General features: G+C 43.7%; 1 protein-coding gene across 1 annotated transcript in view; it reads left to right on the top strand.

The window, feature by feature from the left end:
* The window catches only part of LOC139690019 (uncharacterized), a 290,228-nt gene that overhangs the window by 142,574 nt on the left and 131,822 nt on the right, over positions 1–15,832 (top strand). The window contains exon 2 of the mRNA XM_071587198.1: positions 14,819–14,952. Coding sequence (XP_071443299.1) covers positions 14,895–14,952 — 58 coding nt within the window. The 5' untranslated portion in view covers positions 14,819–14,894. The remainder of the gene's footprint in view (positions 1–14,818; positions 14,953–15,832) is intronic.

Below are 15,832 nucleotides of genomic sequence, written 5' to 3'. Positions count from 1 at the left end.
AGGGGGGGGGGTGAGGAGGAGAAATATTACCGCAGGAAGACGTGGAATTGGGGGCGGAGAGTGGCCGGTTCCGAAGAGAAGACGGGTCCTCCGCGGCGGGGCGAGGGCGGGGGAAATAGAGAGAGGGGGAGGGGGAGTTGCGTACACATTCGGGACAGGTATTCGCTTCTCCGAGGGAGTGACGGGGGTTTATCGAACGTGTGAGCCCGGTGTGCATTTTCGTGGGAGGCTTCGGAAGTGAGAAGAGGGACGGGAGGTGAAGGCGAACGAAGGTGTGAGAGATAGACAAAAGGGTTGTGATCTCCCCTCTCCCTTTTTCTCTCCCTCTCTCGCAGAGACGGCCTTGCGACCTCTTAACCTGCCCGCTCTGTTCCATGAACGGTCAGCGTTTCACATGTCAAGGCGAAGGATTTCGAAGCAGCACTTCTCAATTTACATGCGTATGCGGACGAATACTTCGGTGGGGGAATGTATTTCCTTCATGCCCTCTCACTTCCTCCTCCGACTTTATTTAGTCGTTGGTTTTGGATTGCCTCTCTCCCGTAGGATAAATGATGCTTTCCTAATACATACCCTCGCGCGGAGATGGCCGAGAGGCTTCCGTATTTGTTATCACATCCCAGAGTTACTTTTCTATATTAAACGTAAAGTGACCTCTTGCGGGCAGTGTGTATCATGAAGAAGATGGTCAACGGACTCATGGGCTCGGTTAATGGTGCCGAGTAAAGCTAAAGGAGGTTTTTACCGTCTCTGAGCGTCCTACCACGCTGTTTACTCGCCGCGCGATGAAAAAGGACAAATCTCCTCCTTTTTTGAGTGGAGGATTTTTTCCGCCTTTCCTGAAGTGTCATTCATTCTTTTCATCCCCATTCCTCTCTTTCGATCTCTTTCTCTCTCTGTCAACTTAACCTCAAGGGAGACATTTGAGTGTGCTATCTTAAGTGGTGTGCTGTGAATTTGGAGATCGTGGTTTTCTTTTCGTTGATTGCTCCGCGATCCCCTTTTTTTCAATCTCTGGCGGAGGACTGCTATCACCAGTGCTGGGATCGTTTGTTTGCCTTGCGAATGGATGGGAGGGAAGCCATTGGAGCAAGAACTTACTCGATGTCGTGCGAGATTTCGATTGTAAGTTGGAGGAACGTCCTGAAGAATACCGATTTTGGAACACTCGCTGAGATCGATGTGTTCGAAAATCAATTATACTTCTTATTTATCAACCGTCTTTTAATGACCCAGTCAGCCTACCGGAAGAGTGGTACGCTGAAGGGGAGCGTTTGTTTGAAGCTGTCGGCTAAATCCTTTTCATTACTATTTTTGTATCACCACCGCTCGCTTATTTATCTCCCAGGTTGCGACTTGACGAATTTATTTATTTTGTATTGGTAGTGTTGTTTCAGATTAACATGGAAATCACTTAAAGTAACCTTTTCAGATTAAATTGAAAATATTTTTTAAATATTTGTTCAACGTAGATATTTAAAAAAGATGTACAATTTGAGTATACGAAACGTTATTTATGGCCATTATAATTCAGGCGCAAAATATATCAGGGAGTGTTCTTGGGGAAAATTTCTGGTTTACTTGTAGTTATTGTTTTGTTTCGAACCAACCGTATCATCCAGTCTAATGGCTAAAGTGCTCATTTGTGATTGGTAAAAAATAAGAATTCTTCTAAGATAGCTTATTGAAATTTTGCGTTAATTCATCGTAACTTGGTAATTAATGTATGTGCGATGCTTGCAATGATTTGTGATTGGGGAGCCTGAATACATGGATCATTCTTGGAAAACACTCCTTCCTAAAATGCCAGGAAAAGTGGGTCCTTTTAATTAAGTTTTTTACTAGAATACTAATCTCGTATTATCCTCGAGGTGTTTTGTTGTCCTTGGAGCGTTAAATTCGTGATGGTAACGAGGAAAAACTGTTTTCGGAACGATGGGGCCGTGCGAACTTTTCACTCACGCTATGCGTCACTGCTCTGGGGATGTAGTGTAGACATGTAAATTGTCCCCGGACCCATTTCCCTTTATAATGCATTTCCCACGATAGAGAAATACCAGTGTTTTCAGGAAAAGGCATCAAAAATTGCCACGGAGAGCGGCGAATCAGCCAGAGAGAGAGAGAGAGTGGTGTGTTGAGGAGGGCGGGGTCTCGGGAAACTGTAGGATGGGTCTTTTTCAATCGTAGTGCTTCGCTGAAGAGGAGAGTCAGAGGAAGAGATGAGAAAGAAAACGAGTATTTAAAATGTGGGAATGGGAGCGAAGGATACCTGGTCGGGAAGCGGTTGAAGAAAAACTGAAAGGTGAGTTGATCTCGAAGATGCGCGGTGGTGAAAAGGGAAGAAATCATCCAACCCGGGGCGAAATGGCATGAATGTTTGAAATTTGTTTTGAAGTACTGCAATTTGTGTGAGGTGGAGACGAAGAGAATAAGAGGGATTATCGGGGAAAGGTGAGGCTATCTAGACGTAAAGTCTTAACTTAAGATCAAACTTAGGGATTTGATTGCTCAAAACGAAACGGTGGCTGTCACAGTTATCGTAGGCTATTGAAAGTCACCGTAACATGGTCATTTTTGGAAACAACCCTGCATTTTGAAATTAATGATGAAAATATAGTATCATTGTATCAATATTTCTTTGTATACACTCTCCTTATCGCAACATTTCACGGGTTGGTGGCATCAAGTGTCAACATTAAAAATGGAATACTCCATATCCCATAATCTCATCAAATATCGCGATCCTATTGGTGTGTCTTATTCTTTTGAGTTTCTGTTTGTCAATTCGTGGGTCTAATAAAGACGGTGACTTTTTTCTACACCCACTCCTTAGACTGACGTACACATGAAGATATATAGTCGTATGTATACGTAAGAGATATGGTACACATATGGGTTAAAAATCGATTTAAAGCAAATAAATAACATTAAAAGGATAGGGAGTAAGCGGATACATGATGTGTGATGGAATCGCGGCAATTGGTGATGGTACTCAAATCATTGAAGTTAGTCTCTTGTGTGGAACGAGACTAATTATGTCTAGAAAGATTGACCCCTATATGTACCTATAATTTGTCGAACTCAATAAGCGCTCAAGAAAAAAAACTACTTTTCTCCAGCTTTTCAGTAGGAATTTTATGTAGGTATTCATCAAAGCTACGCACATTTGTGAAGTTAACGCCTCATTAGTGTATGTACATTCCCTAGGGCAATTGTGGACTGGGAGACACTCCCACTCTCCATTAAAAATGTTTTTCTCCTCTCGCAAGCTTAATCGTGAGCTCCATATCGCTTGATCATTTGTTCCCATAGCGTGCTCGCATTATTAGCGTGATTTGGGGCAGCTTTGTTGGTACGTGTGTTTATCATGCCACACTCCTTTTTTTCCTTCACGCCTCCCTTCCCCCATCCCCAGTCCCCGCAGTCCTTCTACGAGGCGGACTCTACTCCCCTCCCTCCCCTTCTGCAATAGTCTGAGAGAGAGAGAGCGAGTTTAAGTGGAAGAAGGGGTTTTGCGAAGAAGGGAGGGGGGTGTGCTGCGGGACGAGAAGAAGGGGGTTTAACGGTGGCTGGATAAGTATCGGCCGTGATTCAATGTCAGGACTCTTCTTCTCCGTCGTCTTGCGCCCCATTCTCCTACCCCCCCTCCCCACACACACACTCACACGTTAACCCTCACTCTCGGAATCTGTCTCGCTATTCACTCACTTTGTATCTCACTCTTTCTCTCTCATTTCTCTCTCACACTCCTCGACTCTTCTCTCGCAAATTGCCCCTTCTCTCTCTCTCCCCTACCCCGAACCGCTTCCCCTTCCGTATCTGCTCCCTCCCTACCAAACTTCCCCACCAGTTCTTTCTTCATCTTTCTCAGACTCTTCGGACTGCTTCGCGCCGAGTGCTCAACCTCCCTCTCCTCTCTATATCACCCTCACTCTTTGTGTGTGTGTGTCTGTACTTGTACGTGTGTGTGCACACACACACAGGCACGCCTGCATCTTTCGCATCCATCCCCCTCCCCAGCACACGTTCTTTGCAACTTATACGCTAACTGGTTTCATCCATTCCACCCTCTCAAAGGATCCCATCTCTCAGTTATTTCTCCTGTTCCCACCGTTGTCTCAGGATTTTTTTTAATTTCATTATTATTTCACGAGTTTATTTCGCCGACGTCTCTTGTTTTCCTCCCCTCCCCCTGTCTGAATGTATATATCTCTCTCTCCTTCCCTCTCTCAATTACTTCAATCTTCCCCCGTTCTTCCCCTGCGATCGTCTGCTTTGATGTAGTCATGGGGTTGCGTTAATATTTCCAAATGACCCTTTCCCTGTCGAAGAGAAACGAAGGAGAGGCAGCGGGGACAAAGGTCCCCGCTGCCTCTATTTCGTTTCTTTTCCTTCTCCTTCCCCCCCTCTTTCCTTTCTTGCCGTTCTCGACCTCGTCATTCTGATAGGTCGGGATTGAAATATCCCTGGGATGGGAGGGGCTTTGCGGGTTTTGCTTATTTCAGTCTTTCGGTCGTGGTTTTTATTTTTTACAAACCTCCCGTTTTTACGAGCTTTTCCCATTGAGAGCAACCTTCGGAAGTTAATTCCGAGGAATTCTTGCCTCCTTCCTTTTCATCTCAGTGATCCCTTAAGGTCTAAGACTGTAAACATTTTCAATGTGTTCCGGCTCGCTACATTAGGCGTTTCAGGTTAACATGACTGTCGTGCAATCACAAATCAGGATGTTTTGAAAGGGTTAGTAGTTGGAAATTAAAACTCTTTCTGGTTACCGTAGCGACAGTTGTATTGAGAGCTGAATGGTAATTGTCACTTTGTATACTCATAGTAATAACTGTGGAATTATCTATAAATATCGTTTTAGTAATTTATGACTGAATATTTAGGTGTAGTTATGGTTGTCCGATCAGTGTACATGCAAAACCTACCTTAAATGATAGAATATCATTCATAATAATTTATTATGTTCATGTTTATCCCATGCTGTATTTTTGTATGCGTATATCTCATGCAGTATTATCTATGTATTGTTGTTTTTATTCTACCTGTATAATATTTAATCCGCATTCATCTGTAACAAATTAAAACAAAGTGTATTTACAAACCCATGGGTGAAAACTACGGCGGAGCTCGATCCTTCTGTCTATTGCTAGCGAGGAAGTTGTCCCGCTGCCACCGTTGAAGGAAATCTCTATTATAACTCCGTACGCTAATTCAACATTTTTGTTGTTCAAGCAAACCGTTTCTTGGTCAAAGACTTTAATGGATCCGATTACGTAGAAGCAATATTGCCCTCTCAAATAACAATAGTAACCGACCCGGACTAGAAAGGGTAGATTTCACCTATTTACTAAGATATGCAATGAAATTCACTCGTCAGGTCGTGAGGGCAGTGTCCCTCGTGCTGCCTGCGACCTGTCAGGAAAATCAGGTACGAGCGCACTTATTACTCGTAGTTTGGGTTTATCTGAGGGTGTCCAGAGATCTCTCTGTGTATGAAACAGGCCACCCTCCGGGCAATAGCCAAAGCGCTGCCCACTGGGCTACTGAGTTTACTTCTTTTCGTGAGAGAGCTCTATATTTAGGCTGCTAGAAATAACCGCAGAAAACTTTCTTGAGCGTGAATCCTTGACCTTAAAGGGGTGGAGAACCTCACATGGGCGGGGGATGATTAAAATGGTCACGCCACCTTTAGTTTGTCAATTGTGGGACGAGGAGGATCTTAATCGCGGTTAATCGTGTCGATCGCCGCACAGATCGACCGAGTTCTTATATTACGCCCCGCCGGACGTATCTCAGTGAACTCCTCTCTATTTTTCATAAAGAAGTTGCGTACGAGTCCAACGACTTTCATGACTAGCGAGTAATCTGGCAGGTTGAAACCGACGTAATAGTATTAAAAAAGTTTCCAAGCAACCGAGTTCCGGTTAAGAGGAAGCGGTAAGTTACAATTTCAGTGACTTTTTTTCTGCTACGCCCACCGTGGTATCATGATTTCACATCCTCGCCCTTTCTCCTCATGCCACTGACACCAATTCTGCATTGAATGCTACAGTATAGAGAAGCGGGTTTACTTTTACTGCGGTTAGGGTTTACCATTACGTAAAATCACTCTCGTGGAATGCATGAGTCCGCAGTGCCTTTCCGCTGACTTTTTACGTAGATTGTGCCCAAGTATATACTCAAACACAGATGTTTCATGGTTGACAATTTTACAAATGTCACGTTCAACTTTATAGTTTCGGTAATTATTTCTGTAGCTTAGAAAAAAAACCTTGTTCCTACAGCAGAAGGAAAATAGAAGTTATTTCTTTGTGTGGCTAGCATTGGTTTTTCAATGCACGGTCAATTAACAGCCAGTCAATAAGTGCTTTAATTATCAAACGTAAAAAACTAATACGTTGGCGGTACCAGTAATTTTGAATCACCCGTCTGTACTTGAGTTTCACATCGTGAATATTTTAGGTCCTCCCTAAGGTTAAGCTACAAATTTGTTCGGTAGGGATTTCAAGCTAGTTGACTAGAAGTCGCATTAATTAATGACGGCAGGGTGTTAGTTCATCCTTCTGGATTCAAGACCCACAAATAATTTGGTCGAGAATTGAAGCAGGTTTGAAAATCGTGATATAGCCCATTATAGCTAGTCCTCTGGGCGCGCCGTAGTAGTTCCAGTTGTTTTCATGCACTCTAAATGAGAATACTGAAGGTATTTCCGGACCTATGTTACATTGTCAGATTAGGATTTAATTATTGTTTATCTGAGATTGATTAACCGGCGAATATTTTTTAAAATTCTCTGTCGCTCTTGAGCGTGACAGAAACCTTTTGTCTTCAGCCCTTCATAATCTCTCTCGATACAATTCCAGATGGTGACATCCGTAGGTAAACAAACTACCGTGCGAAGGAAAAATGTAAACCTTAAAGAGGCATATTTCTAGTGATAAGGCGGCCATGCAAAGGTTTCGTTTAAATGGGTGTCAGGCGTGTGAAACACTGCGCACCACCGGGATAGCCAAAGATTGTCCAGGAGTAATTTTTTCCGGAACGGTCGATCGCTCGACGCCTCCGAGCCTTTTTACTCGCAAGGCAGACGATTTCGAGTTGGCGTTAGCGCCTTCACTCGAGCGAAGGCACGAAAGAGCTCTCGGACGCGCGGGTTGCCAACCCTCGCCTTGATTCAAATCCGTACCCGTCGGCTATCGACGCACCACGCTGTTAGTTTTTTCCCTAACCCCAAGTCTGCCTTCGCGTGGCCTCTCTCTTCCCCCCCACCTCCCGTTCGCTCCTCATCTTCTCCCTCTCCCGCTTCACTTGGTCGTAATAACGCGATCGGCGGGACGAATGCTCTTTCGCCCCCGCCTCCTCTAACCTCTCCCACCCCCGCCCCAACCCCAACACACATACTGTGGAGGGGAATCAATTTTTAGGACGTCGCTCCGGCATAACCTTGGCTCGTCCCAAGGTTTCTCGACCACCTGCTGCACTCGACTAACCGACCCCTTCCTTCTCCGATCGACCGCGCGCGCGGGGCGTAGAGGAGGTTGGGAGTAGGTGCGGGGCAAGGGAGTGTGTGTGTATGTGGGTGTGTGAGCTTGTTTGTGTCGGGCGAGAGGTGTAGCTTTGTGGAAGGGAAGCGAAGTGGGGCGGTGGGGAGCGTTTCACGGAGGTGGTGGTGTTGCGATGTGTATAGGGGAGGGAGTTTCGGCGGTCTTGAGCCCGTAGCGGCGAGATGGGATGGGGGAAGAAAATAAACGAACTCCCGACCTCTCTTTCTTCCTCGTTTCCAGCCTCGGTCTACCCATTTCCCCGCACGCCGTTGACGGTGGATCTATTCGCAAATTCCGCGGGAGGCGACCCACTTGGAGAAGGGGTTGAAGCAGACCTCCGAAAAGTAGCCGCGCCGCTCTCTCAGAAAACAGGTAGATTCAAAGGGATGAAAGCCTCTTCGGAGAAGGAGAAGAAGAAGAAATATCCATTTGCAGCCCTCCACACTTCGCTCACTTTTGACCCTTGTCAGCCCTTTCCCAGGTCTTTCTCGCCCGCCTCATCGGATCAAAACCTCACCGCAGTTTTTTCTCCCCACTCCCGCCCTCCCTCCATCTCCGTCTCTCCTCCCTCCCGCGCATCCTAAAGCCGTCCTCCCGTCGCAGCGTGTAGTATTCTGCCACTAAGTGGTCCTACATCCCGTCCAACTCTTGGTTCAAGCCTCTCCGAGAAAAACTTGCAGGCGAGGAGCTCTCGGTGATCGGATTTATCACGCGGTGTCTCTGCGAAGACGCGAGAGCCCCGGGGTCTCACGGGAGAGGGAGGAAAAGGCGTTAGAGGAGATAGGTAATAGGACAAGAGGAGTAGTCGACTTGCGCTTTCTGTGTACTCCGGGCTTAAACTTTAAAGTAACACTGAGCAACGCCGAAACTTAAGCCGCGGGATGCTTCGACGCCGCCGCGGCAACTCTCTTTGACTCTCTGAGAGTCTCCCGATTCCCCCACCTTACACCACCCACTTCTTTGATATCCTTGAGCCTTTCCTGAAACCTCTTCTCCCTCCCTCACTCGTTAGTCCTACGTTACTCAGTGCCTCATTAACACAGTACGTGCTTTCTCTTTTCACAGGATCCTCTTTTGTCAGCCGAGATTGTTTGACGGGAGTTTTTGTTGAAAATCCCAGTGACGGAGAAAGTCTGCGCTGGGAGTTTGTTTTCCATTGATCATTGTCCTTGCTTGTTTGTCTCTGGCTCTGCCGATTATTAGGCTTCCGTCCGAGAAAAAGGTTTCGGCATTCCAAATGATTGTGCATTCATTCCTCCTCGATTAATTACGATGATGTAGCGATCCTTTTGCTCTTCTAAATACTTCCACAAATCTTTTAAATCGACTCGTTTTGGAAAGTAAGCGATGTAAATCAACGTTTTTGTAAGCCAGTAAGTAGCAAAGCTGTGTAAATGATGTAAAATGTTTATTATTTTTGTCGAGTTGAATAGATTCGTTTTTTTTAGCTTTGAAAGTGGTTCGTGATGCATTCAAGTACTACGTGGCACGAAAGCCCAAATAACTGAAATGCGATGTGTTCGTCGCGTGTTAATCGTTCCCGACCTGGGAGTTCGTGTTCAAGGTTGAATTTCCGCGTGTTGGGTATGGAAATATTTACCCGCATTGTTGGGGGTGGAGACGTGCGCTAATCGCCAAGGTTGTTAGAGGAGAGAGAAGTATTAATACTCATAACATTAAAACGTCTGATTTTGTGTTCCGAAATCTTCTTGAAACTGACCAGTATTTTTTAGTATCGCTATAGTGCCTTATAAAACTAGTATTTTTATAAGCAAGTCATAGTTTCCCAGAAGCTTTAAATACAGTAATAGTTGACGATGGTCAGTTAATTACTTAACTTGGTTATCATTGTTAATTATAAAGATTTATGTTTTGAAAATGTATGTAAATTAGATAACAATTATCTGGAGAGAAGTTTTGCGTGATATTCTCCTCTACTTCCTTATCGGATTTACTCACAATCAAGCGTTTTGAAAGCAGAATTTAGGCTCTGCGCTGTATGTAGCTGCTTATAATTATTTAAACTTGTTAAATTAATTCTTCTATCTTGTTGATGGATTTCTATTTTAGGGATATCGACAGACAATTCTTTAAAATCTGTGTGTCCCCGTTTCTGAAGATCTCAATAATCGAGATTGAGAATCCCAGATTTTTAGAAAGAATAATATGGACCCAGACTGAGTTTGCAGACGAAAATAATGGGTGATTGAAAGGGCTTTAGGAATCATTTTCCTGTTTATATAGATTTTACCGAAGTTACTCATCCAAATGAATAAAAACAAAAACTTACATGAAAAATATAAAAGCGACACTGTACTGCTTCGTTATAGACTATCAGTGATAGTTCCGGAAAGACATGCATTAGAAGATAGATTCAGGCTAAACATTAAGGTACCTGATGATACCTGACTGCTCTTGTGCGTCATTAAGCTTTGATCCCTTGATATCTCCTTGTATGTTTATGTTTCCCGAAAGTTTCTCTATTTGTTTGTAGTTAATTAAAGATCGACTGTCAAATAATAGTGACTCTTTGACTTCGAAAATCTCTTAGCTTCCTGATTAGGCCTTTCACCTCTTTTCGGCAGTATCTGAATTGGAACTGATTTCGGAACGCTTCAGTTTGCTGGTTACATAACGAATCGCTCACTCTCGTGGACGCCGGGAGCGTGGCAGTTCCTGGGAGATTCCCAATGAAATGAGGGTGAACTATTTCCTGCCGGCTTCAACCATGCAATGGAGTTCCCCTTGTCGTGCGTGATAGGTCTGCCACTACGGTGGGAGGTAGGGTCCGACCACCTCTATCGGCGGGTGTGGCAAGGCGATTGTGGGCGGGAAGGGGGGGTGGTGGTTGACCGGCTTGGGCTCTAGAGTCACGAGGCGGTGGCAGCAGGTGGGGGGTAAGACAGAGAGAGAGGAGGTCGAGTAGGAGCTGGATAGAGGGCAAACTAGGAGATATGGTGTGCATACGGGCTTTCCGAGCTCATCTAGGAGACTCGGCAACGTTGCTTTCCGCCGTCGTTTGAGGCAGCTGGTCAGACAAGGCGGCGGGTTCGTTTTGATGAAGGGAGGGATACATAGGTATACGTTGGGATGTGGGGGGGATGTGGGCAGGAGAAGGAAGGGTGGTGGAGCACCAAGAGGAATGGCTTGGAAACGAAAAACGTTGCGAAAATTCCTGATGGTTGAGGGAACTAAAATAGCATGCTTGAATTCTTTATCATCATTCTTCGAACTTGGGACACCTACGAAGTAGGAAGTGTTGAGAGAATGGTATAACATGATAGAGAATGCTGAATTGAAACAATGTGGGTAACCGCGTGAAGAATGGTGAATGTTAAATTTTGGAATTATTCTACCCTGTTACATGCTCAAAGAAGCAACTGGGATAGCTGGTGAGTGTAAAATAGAGAAAATGAGCGTGAAATGAAACAGCACCGAGTTCTGATTCCCTTCCAGTTATTAGCCGGACTAATTGATCCACGTCGACAAGCGACGAGTCGAAAGGTTTATTGACACTTAACTCCCGACGACGCGCGTAGAAACAGCTTATAACCGACTTAAGATGGTGTGCGTTGGAGAAAATGGAATTGCCCATCGTTCCACTCCCATCGTGTCAATCAAGAGAGGTTTATCTGCTCGTGTATCCGTTTCGGTTGTGATCTCTCTGGGAAATTGAACGTTTCTTGTGACATGTTATTTCTGTAGTAGGGTCCGATGCTAAAGCTGGACTAAAAACGCATGTATGTTGTCAATAATTTGATTTTCAACGATTACTAGCTTATATTTGTTTCAGACATTGACACTCTTTGAGCATATCTAATGCATTTCGATCTCAAAAAAGAATATGGAAACATCAAGTAATTCTAATATCGATATTTTTATTGTTACTGATATTTTCTGGTAAATATTATCTCATTTGGGATAATTTCTTCAGGACTTTCAACATTTACATCGCAATGAATTCTTATTGATTCCCTATCCGTAATTTTTTTGTAAAATTTAAAATACATGTACTTGTATTGTACGGTTGCTAGACCCCTGGTAACCCAACAAATGATTATCTTCGGCAGGAATTTACCCTGGTGCAACTTGCTAGGTTGGTTTTTTACCCATTTTTCCCGAACTGAAATATCCTGCTATCCATAGAAAACACTTATGGCTTAAAAGTGTATCGGCTGTTGGGAAATGTAAATTCCCTTGAAAATCATACCAACTCCCCGACGAACGTAAAACTTAGGGCTTTGGGAAGTTTTCAGGATTTACTTGATAAGCATAGATGTTCGGGTCCCCCCTCTGCCTTTCGAAAAATTTCGGGTTCCCCTTCGTCTGGTGCCCCCTCTGCAATCGTACCTTGCCCAACGTGCATACAGATATGCTGCGAACGAACCTACCTTTAAAAAAAAGCGAATTTGCGTATCACCTCTCGGTCGTGACAGCCTCACTGCCGATCTTATTAGCGCTTCCTCTAATTCAGTCTGTGGATTGAAAACTTACATTGTGATTTCGTCTTAGTCATCATATGCTCTCTCTCTCAAATGTCTTCAATGGCGTCTGAGCATTCGGCTGATGATTTCCAAAGGAAACCTCCCATCCGGCGTGCAACCATATCTCGCTTCGCAGGGCGCACTCCCGTCCCGCCTCACCCAGTCGCGTTTATCGGCCACGTAGAAGAAAAAGCTCGGGAGAGGACGGAATCTGGCACACATAATTGCAATATGTTTCCTCCCAATGTTTCCCGTTTCTGTATGTATAGGCTTTTACTGTCAGTTTTACCAAAAATCATAGCGATCAGCTCGAAGCTCGATTCGATGGGCGAGGATATATGTGAAAATCAGTTCGCGCCAACCCTTACTGCGTTTGAAATTCGCACGTCAAGGAGAATTTGCGTTCCGCACCCATAATTCGTTTCCTGGAAATATCCGGTGGCCTAAGAAAATCAAGCATCGAACCTTGGAGAGTCCAAGGGTATCGCGTAGATTTGTACCCAGTAGTTGCACATAAGCACTGAACTCTCCTCACTAGCCGAGTGCATTGCACGCCAGGCCACCATCCCTACTAGCCCCGTTTGCCCCAACAACGGCAGAAGCGACAGACCACGTTGCACTTTCTAACGACGCATGTTATTTACGATTTAAGTGCATATGTGGTGTTTTTTTCTTGTGACATACCGTGGGTATGCTCTTTTCAAAAGAAAACGTACCTACCTTAGGTGGAGTATGAATGAAATTTTTTTAACCTTGCAGTATTCTCCGCGTTTTGTCTATGAGCATGTGCTTGGGGAGTTAGGAATCATCAACTGTAATGGGAAAAACATCCATTGGCAGTAGTAGTTAATGATGTCAATCTCTCTGGAGACTCGTGAGGCAAGTGAATTTTCCTTGCGAATTTCTTTCCACCGCTTTCCTTTATATGCAGCTTGTAGGCACAGTCGTCTTACCTTGGCGTGTTTCCTTTGTTCAGGATTGGCCTTTTGAACCTTTTTGCATCTCATATCTTACCCTCTCTTCCGGAGTTCAGGCGGTGGAGCGTTAGAGGAATTTTCGACGCTCACCTGTTCCCCTTCTCTTTCGCCCTTAGCTCTCTTCTCTCTCTAGGGCTATTTCCAAAGAAATATTTACGATTGCTTCGGCAAGGGGATAGGGAGTCCTTATGCTCGGAAAACTTTTAAGGTTTACTTCCTTTACGGCTCCAATTTTTTTGCAGGCGCTAATTGATAGCTTTCCTGTCACGTTCAAGTTCCGCCGTGACTGACGGAAGGAAAGATATCCCTGTCCTTATCCGTGTGGGTGGGTCGCATTCAGTCTTTTCGCCGCCATTCGTTTTAGCCGCGAATGAGTGCTGCCTTATAACTACGGCTTTACGGAACTATTCGTAAACGTTTTGACTACGGAAAGGAAACTGACTAGTTTTTGACGCAGTCGAGGTGAAAAAGTTATCTTTATCATATAACGGTTGTTTTTCGAATTTGTTCCTCGACGCTGGGCTCAAATAATTTGACTAAGTGTTCTCCATTTAGAAAGCTGTCTTTCATTGAGTGCAATTCATCCGTTTCTTGTTTAATGAGCTGATTACGGCTACCAGTCGCTATTTTATGGTACGTACAACTAGGTAGTTAGGGTGATTCCACACTGGCTATTTTGCAAAAATATTTGTCTTTCACTCAGTTTTTATATGGGAATGATTTGGCTGGAAATCGGAAACAATAAATAAGGGGTGCATAACGTCATTTTCATTCCCTACGCCGCAATTATTTTAAGGTAACCGTTGGAAAATGCGACTGTCGTTCAATACATCTATAGGGTGTAAAATGCAGCATGAGTCTGTTTATCCATACGGAAATAAGACTACTCTTATCACGTTTTAATTTTAGAAAAAACAGGATTGATTTTTTTCATTCACCTTAACCTCCAATATATCGGTTAGTATAATTCTTATGTTTTTCACAAACTGAATAACAAAACCCACTGATACCGTTTTTATATTAAAATATCAGTGGTGGGTATTTTTTCGGGTGAGTAATGGATTACAGATGAGTCCGTTTTATTTAATTCATTGACAATGCGTTATAATTAATGAACCAGTAAGTGGTTATATGTACTGATATCAAATGGATAGTTGCTTTCTGCAACTATTTATTTTAGCTTCCAATGATGATATTAGATTATGAACTACTGAAGAGTTCTAAAGACACATCGTTTACGTCTTAATTCTTGGCGTGCAGTGCAGGAGATATTTTTGATTTTGTGCAGTCACATAAGAATGAATATCTGAATAATTAATTCATGCAATGAGTCCGCTCCACTGTTAGAAGTAAATTTCGTTTTTTCATTCTCCATTTATTACTTGGTAATTTTATTTTCTTAGTGCACTTTATTTAAATGTTTTATGATCATGTCAACCTGAATGTTTGTTTTAAAGGTACCCTTTTTGCAACAAATCGCGTCTAAATTGACTTGAGAATGTCGGGTAAAGGGCTGCGAGAATTTTTTAACTTCAATTTTCCTGCCGAAGGATCTTTTGTGTCGCTTAGTTACCCATTGAACTTCACGATTAATCCTGTTTCGGCGGAAAATTATTTTTTTATACGTACACTAGATACTGTTGGGTGTTTTGTTTTACTTAATCTGGAATGCTGCAGATTTTGGTATTACTATTGAGCAATCATTAACGCATCTATGGGGACACATTTCATTGGTTTAAGTCCGTCTTTGGATGTTTCCTTCGCTTTTCCAGTTATCCTCTAACGTGGGCTTTCATTTGATATTTTGCAGGCCAGTGGTCATCTAGCCCAACCGAGACGCGGCTGGTGCGTGGGTGGCCAGGCGCGGGGTCACCCACCCCCTGCCTATGCCTCGGCCTGACCCCTCCCCCATGGAGGCCCTCCGCACCACGGACGGCGACCAAGGTAAGCAAACGGTACCCTCGCGGAGGCGTACTCGAGTACTCGATGTATTCGAGTCTCCTTAGTTCACCTTTCACTTTCGCCGGGAATATTTTCATAAACTCTTGGCGGATCCTCCCCCTTTCATCTCCAACCTTCGAAACTTTTTCCATCGTGCGGAGTGGCGCATCTGGGCTCGTGTTTTTCCATTCCGTCAGTTTTTGTTGGTGGGGTGAACTCATTCGGAATCGCTAGTGGGCGTTTTGAAATGAGAGTTACTGTATGTGAAACAAACGCTTTTAGAAAGTCTTTATTGTGAAGCACAGGTGCTCCTCTAGATGACTCAGTAGAGTGAAAAATCTCTATGATTTTCGAAAATGGATATCTTCTGTTCTACTCCATTGATTTAGAAAAACTGCCGTATTTTTTTTTTTAAAGACTCTGGCCGTTGGTGAATTGCAGGTCATCATGATAACGTGGCATTCGGAAGACCGATTCGCCTTCGGTAGTCTCCCCATTTATTTGTAAATGGTTGTGATCAAAATATTTTATTGCAGTAATGCTGATTGGGAAAATAGCATACAGTAATGCTACTCCTAATAGATCTTCTATTCGCATTTAAAGGTATGGTCAATGTTACCGAAGAGCAATGCTACTAGTTGTTTCTCCTTGGTATTCCTATGGTGACACTTAATAATGAAGTATCGATATTGAATCGATACTGAGGTAATTTGGGGAAGTAATGAGGGAAATTCTTCTGTGCAGACGTTGGTGTTAATTGTTTTAAAATAATTAATCTGCTAATTCCAGTTATATTGTTTGTTTCTTGTGATACTAACCTGTCAAAACTTCGTTTTATGTTTTAATGATAGATTTACGTTTTCGTGATGCTAATTTAGTGTAA

The sequence above is a fragment of the Hetaerina americana genome, unplaced genomic scaffold (genome assembly GCF_022747635.1).
Source record: "Hetaerina americana unplaced genomic scaffold, ioHetAmer1.1.p SCAF_3, whole genome shotgun sequence".
NCBI classification, from domain to species: domain Eukaryota; kingdom Metazoa; phylum Arthropoda; class Insecta; order Odonata; family Calopterygidae; genus Hetaerina; species Hetaerina americana.
Note: the sequence above shows the minus strand (reverse complement) of the source record. Positions and strands in the feature narration are given on the sequence as shown.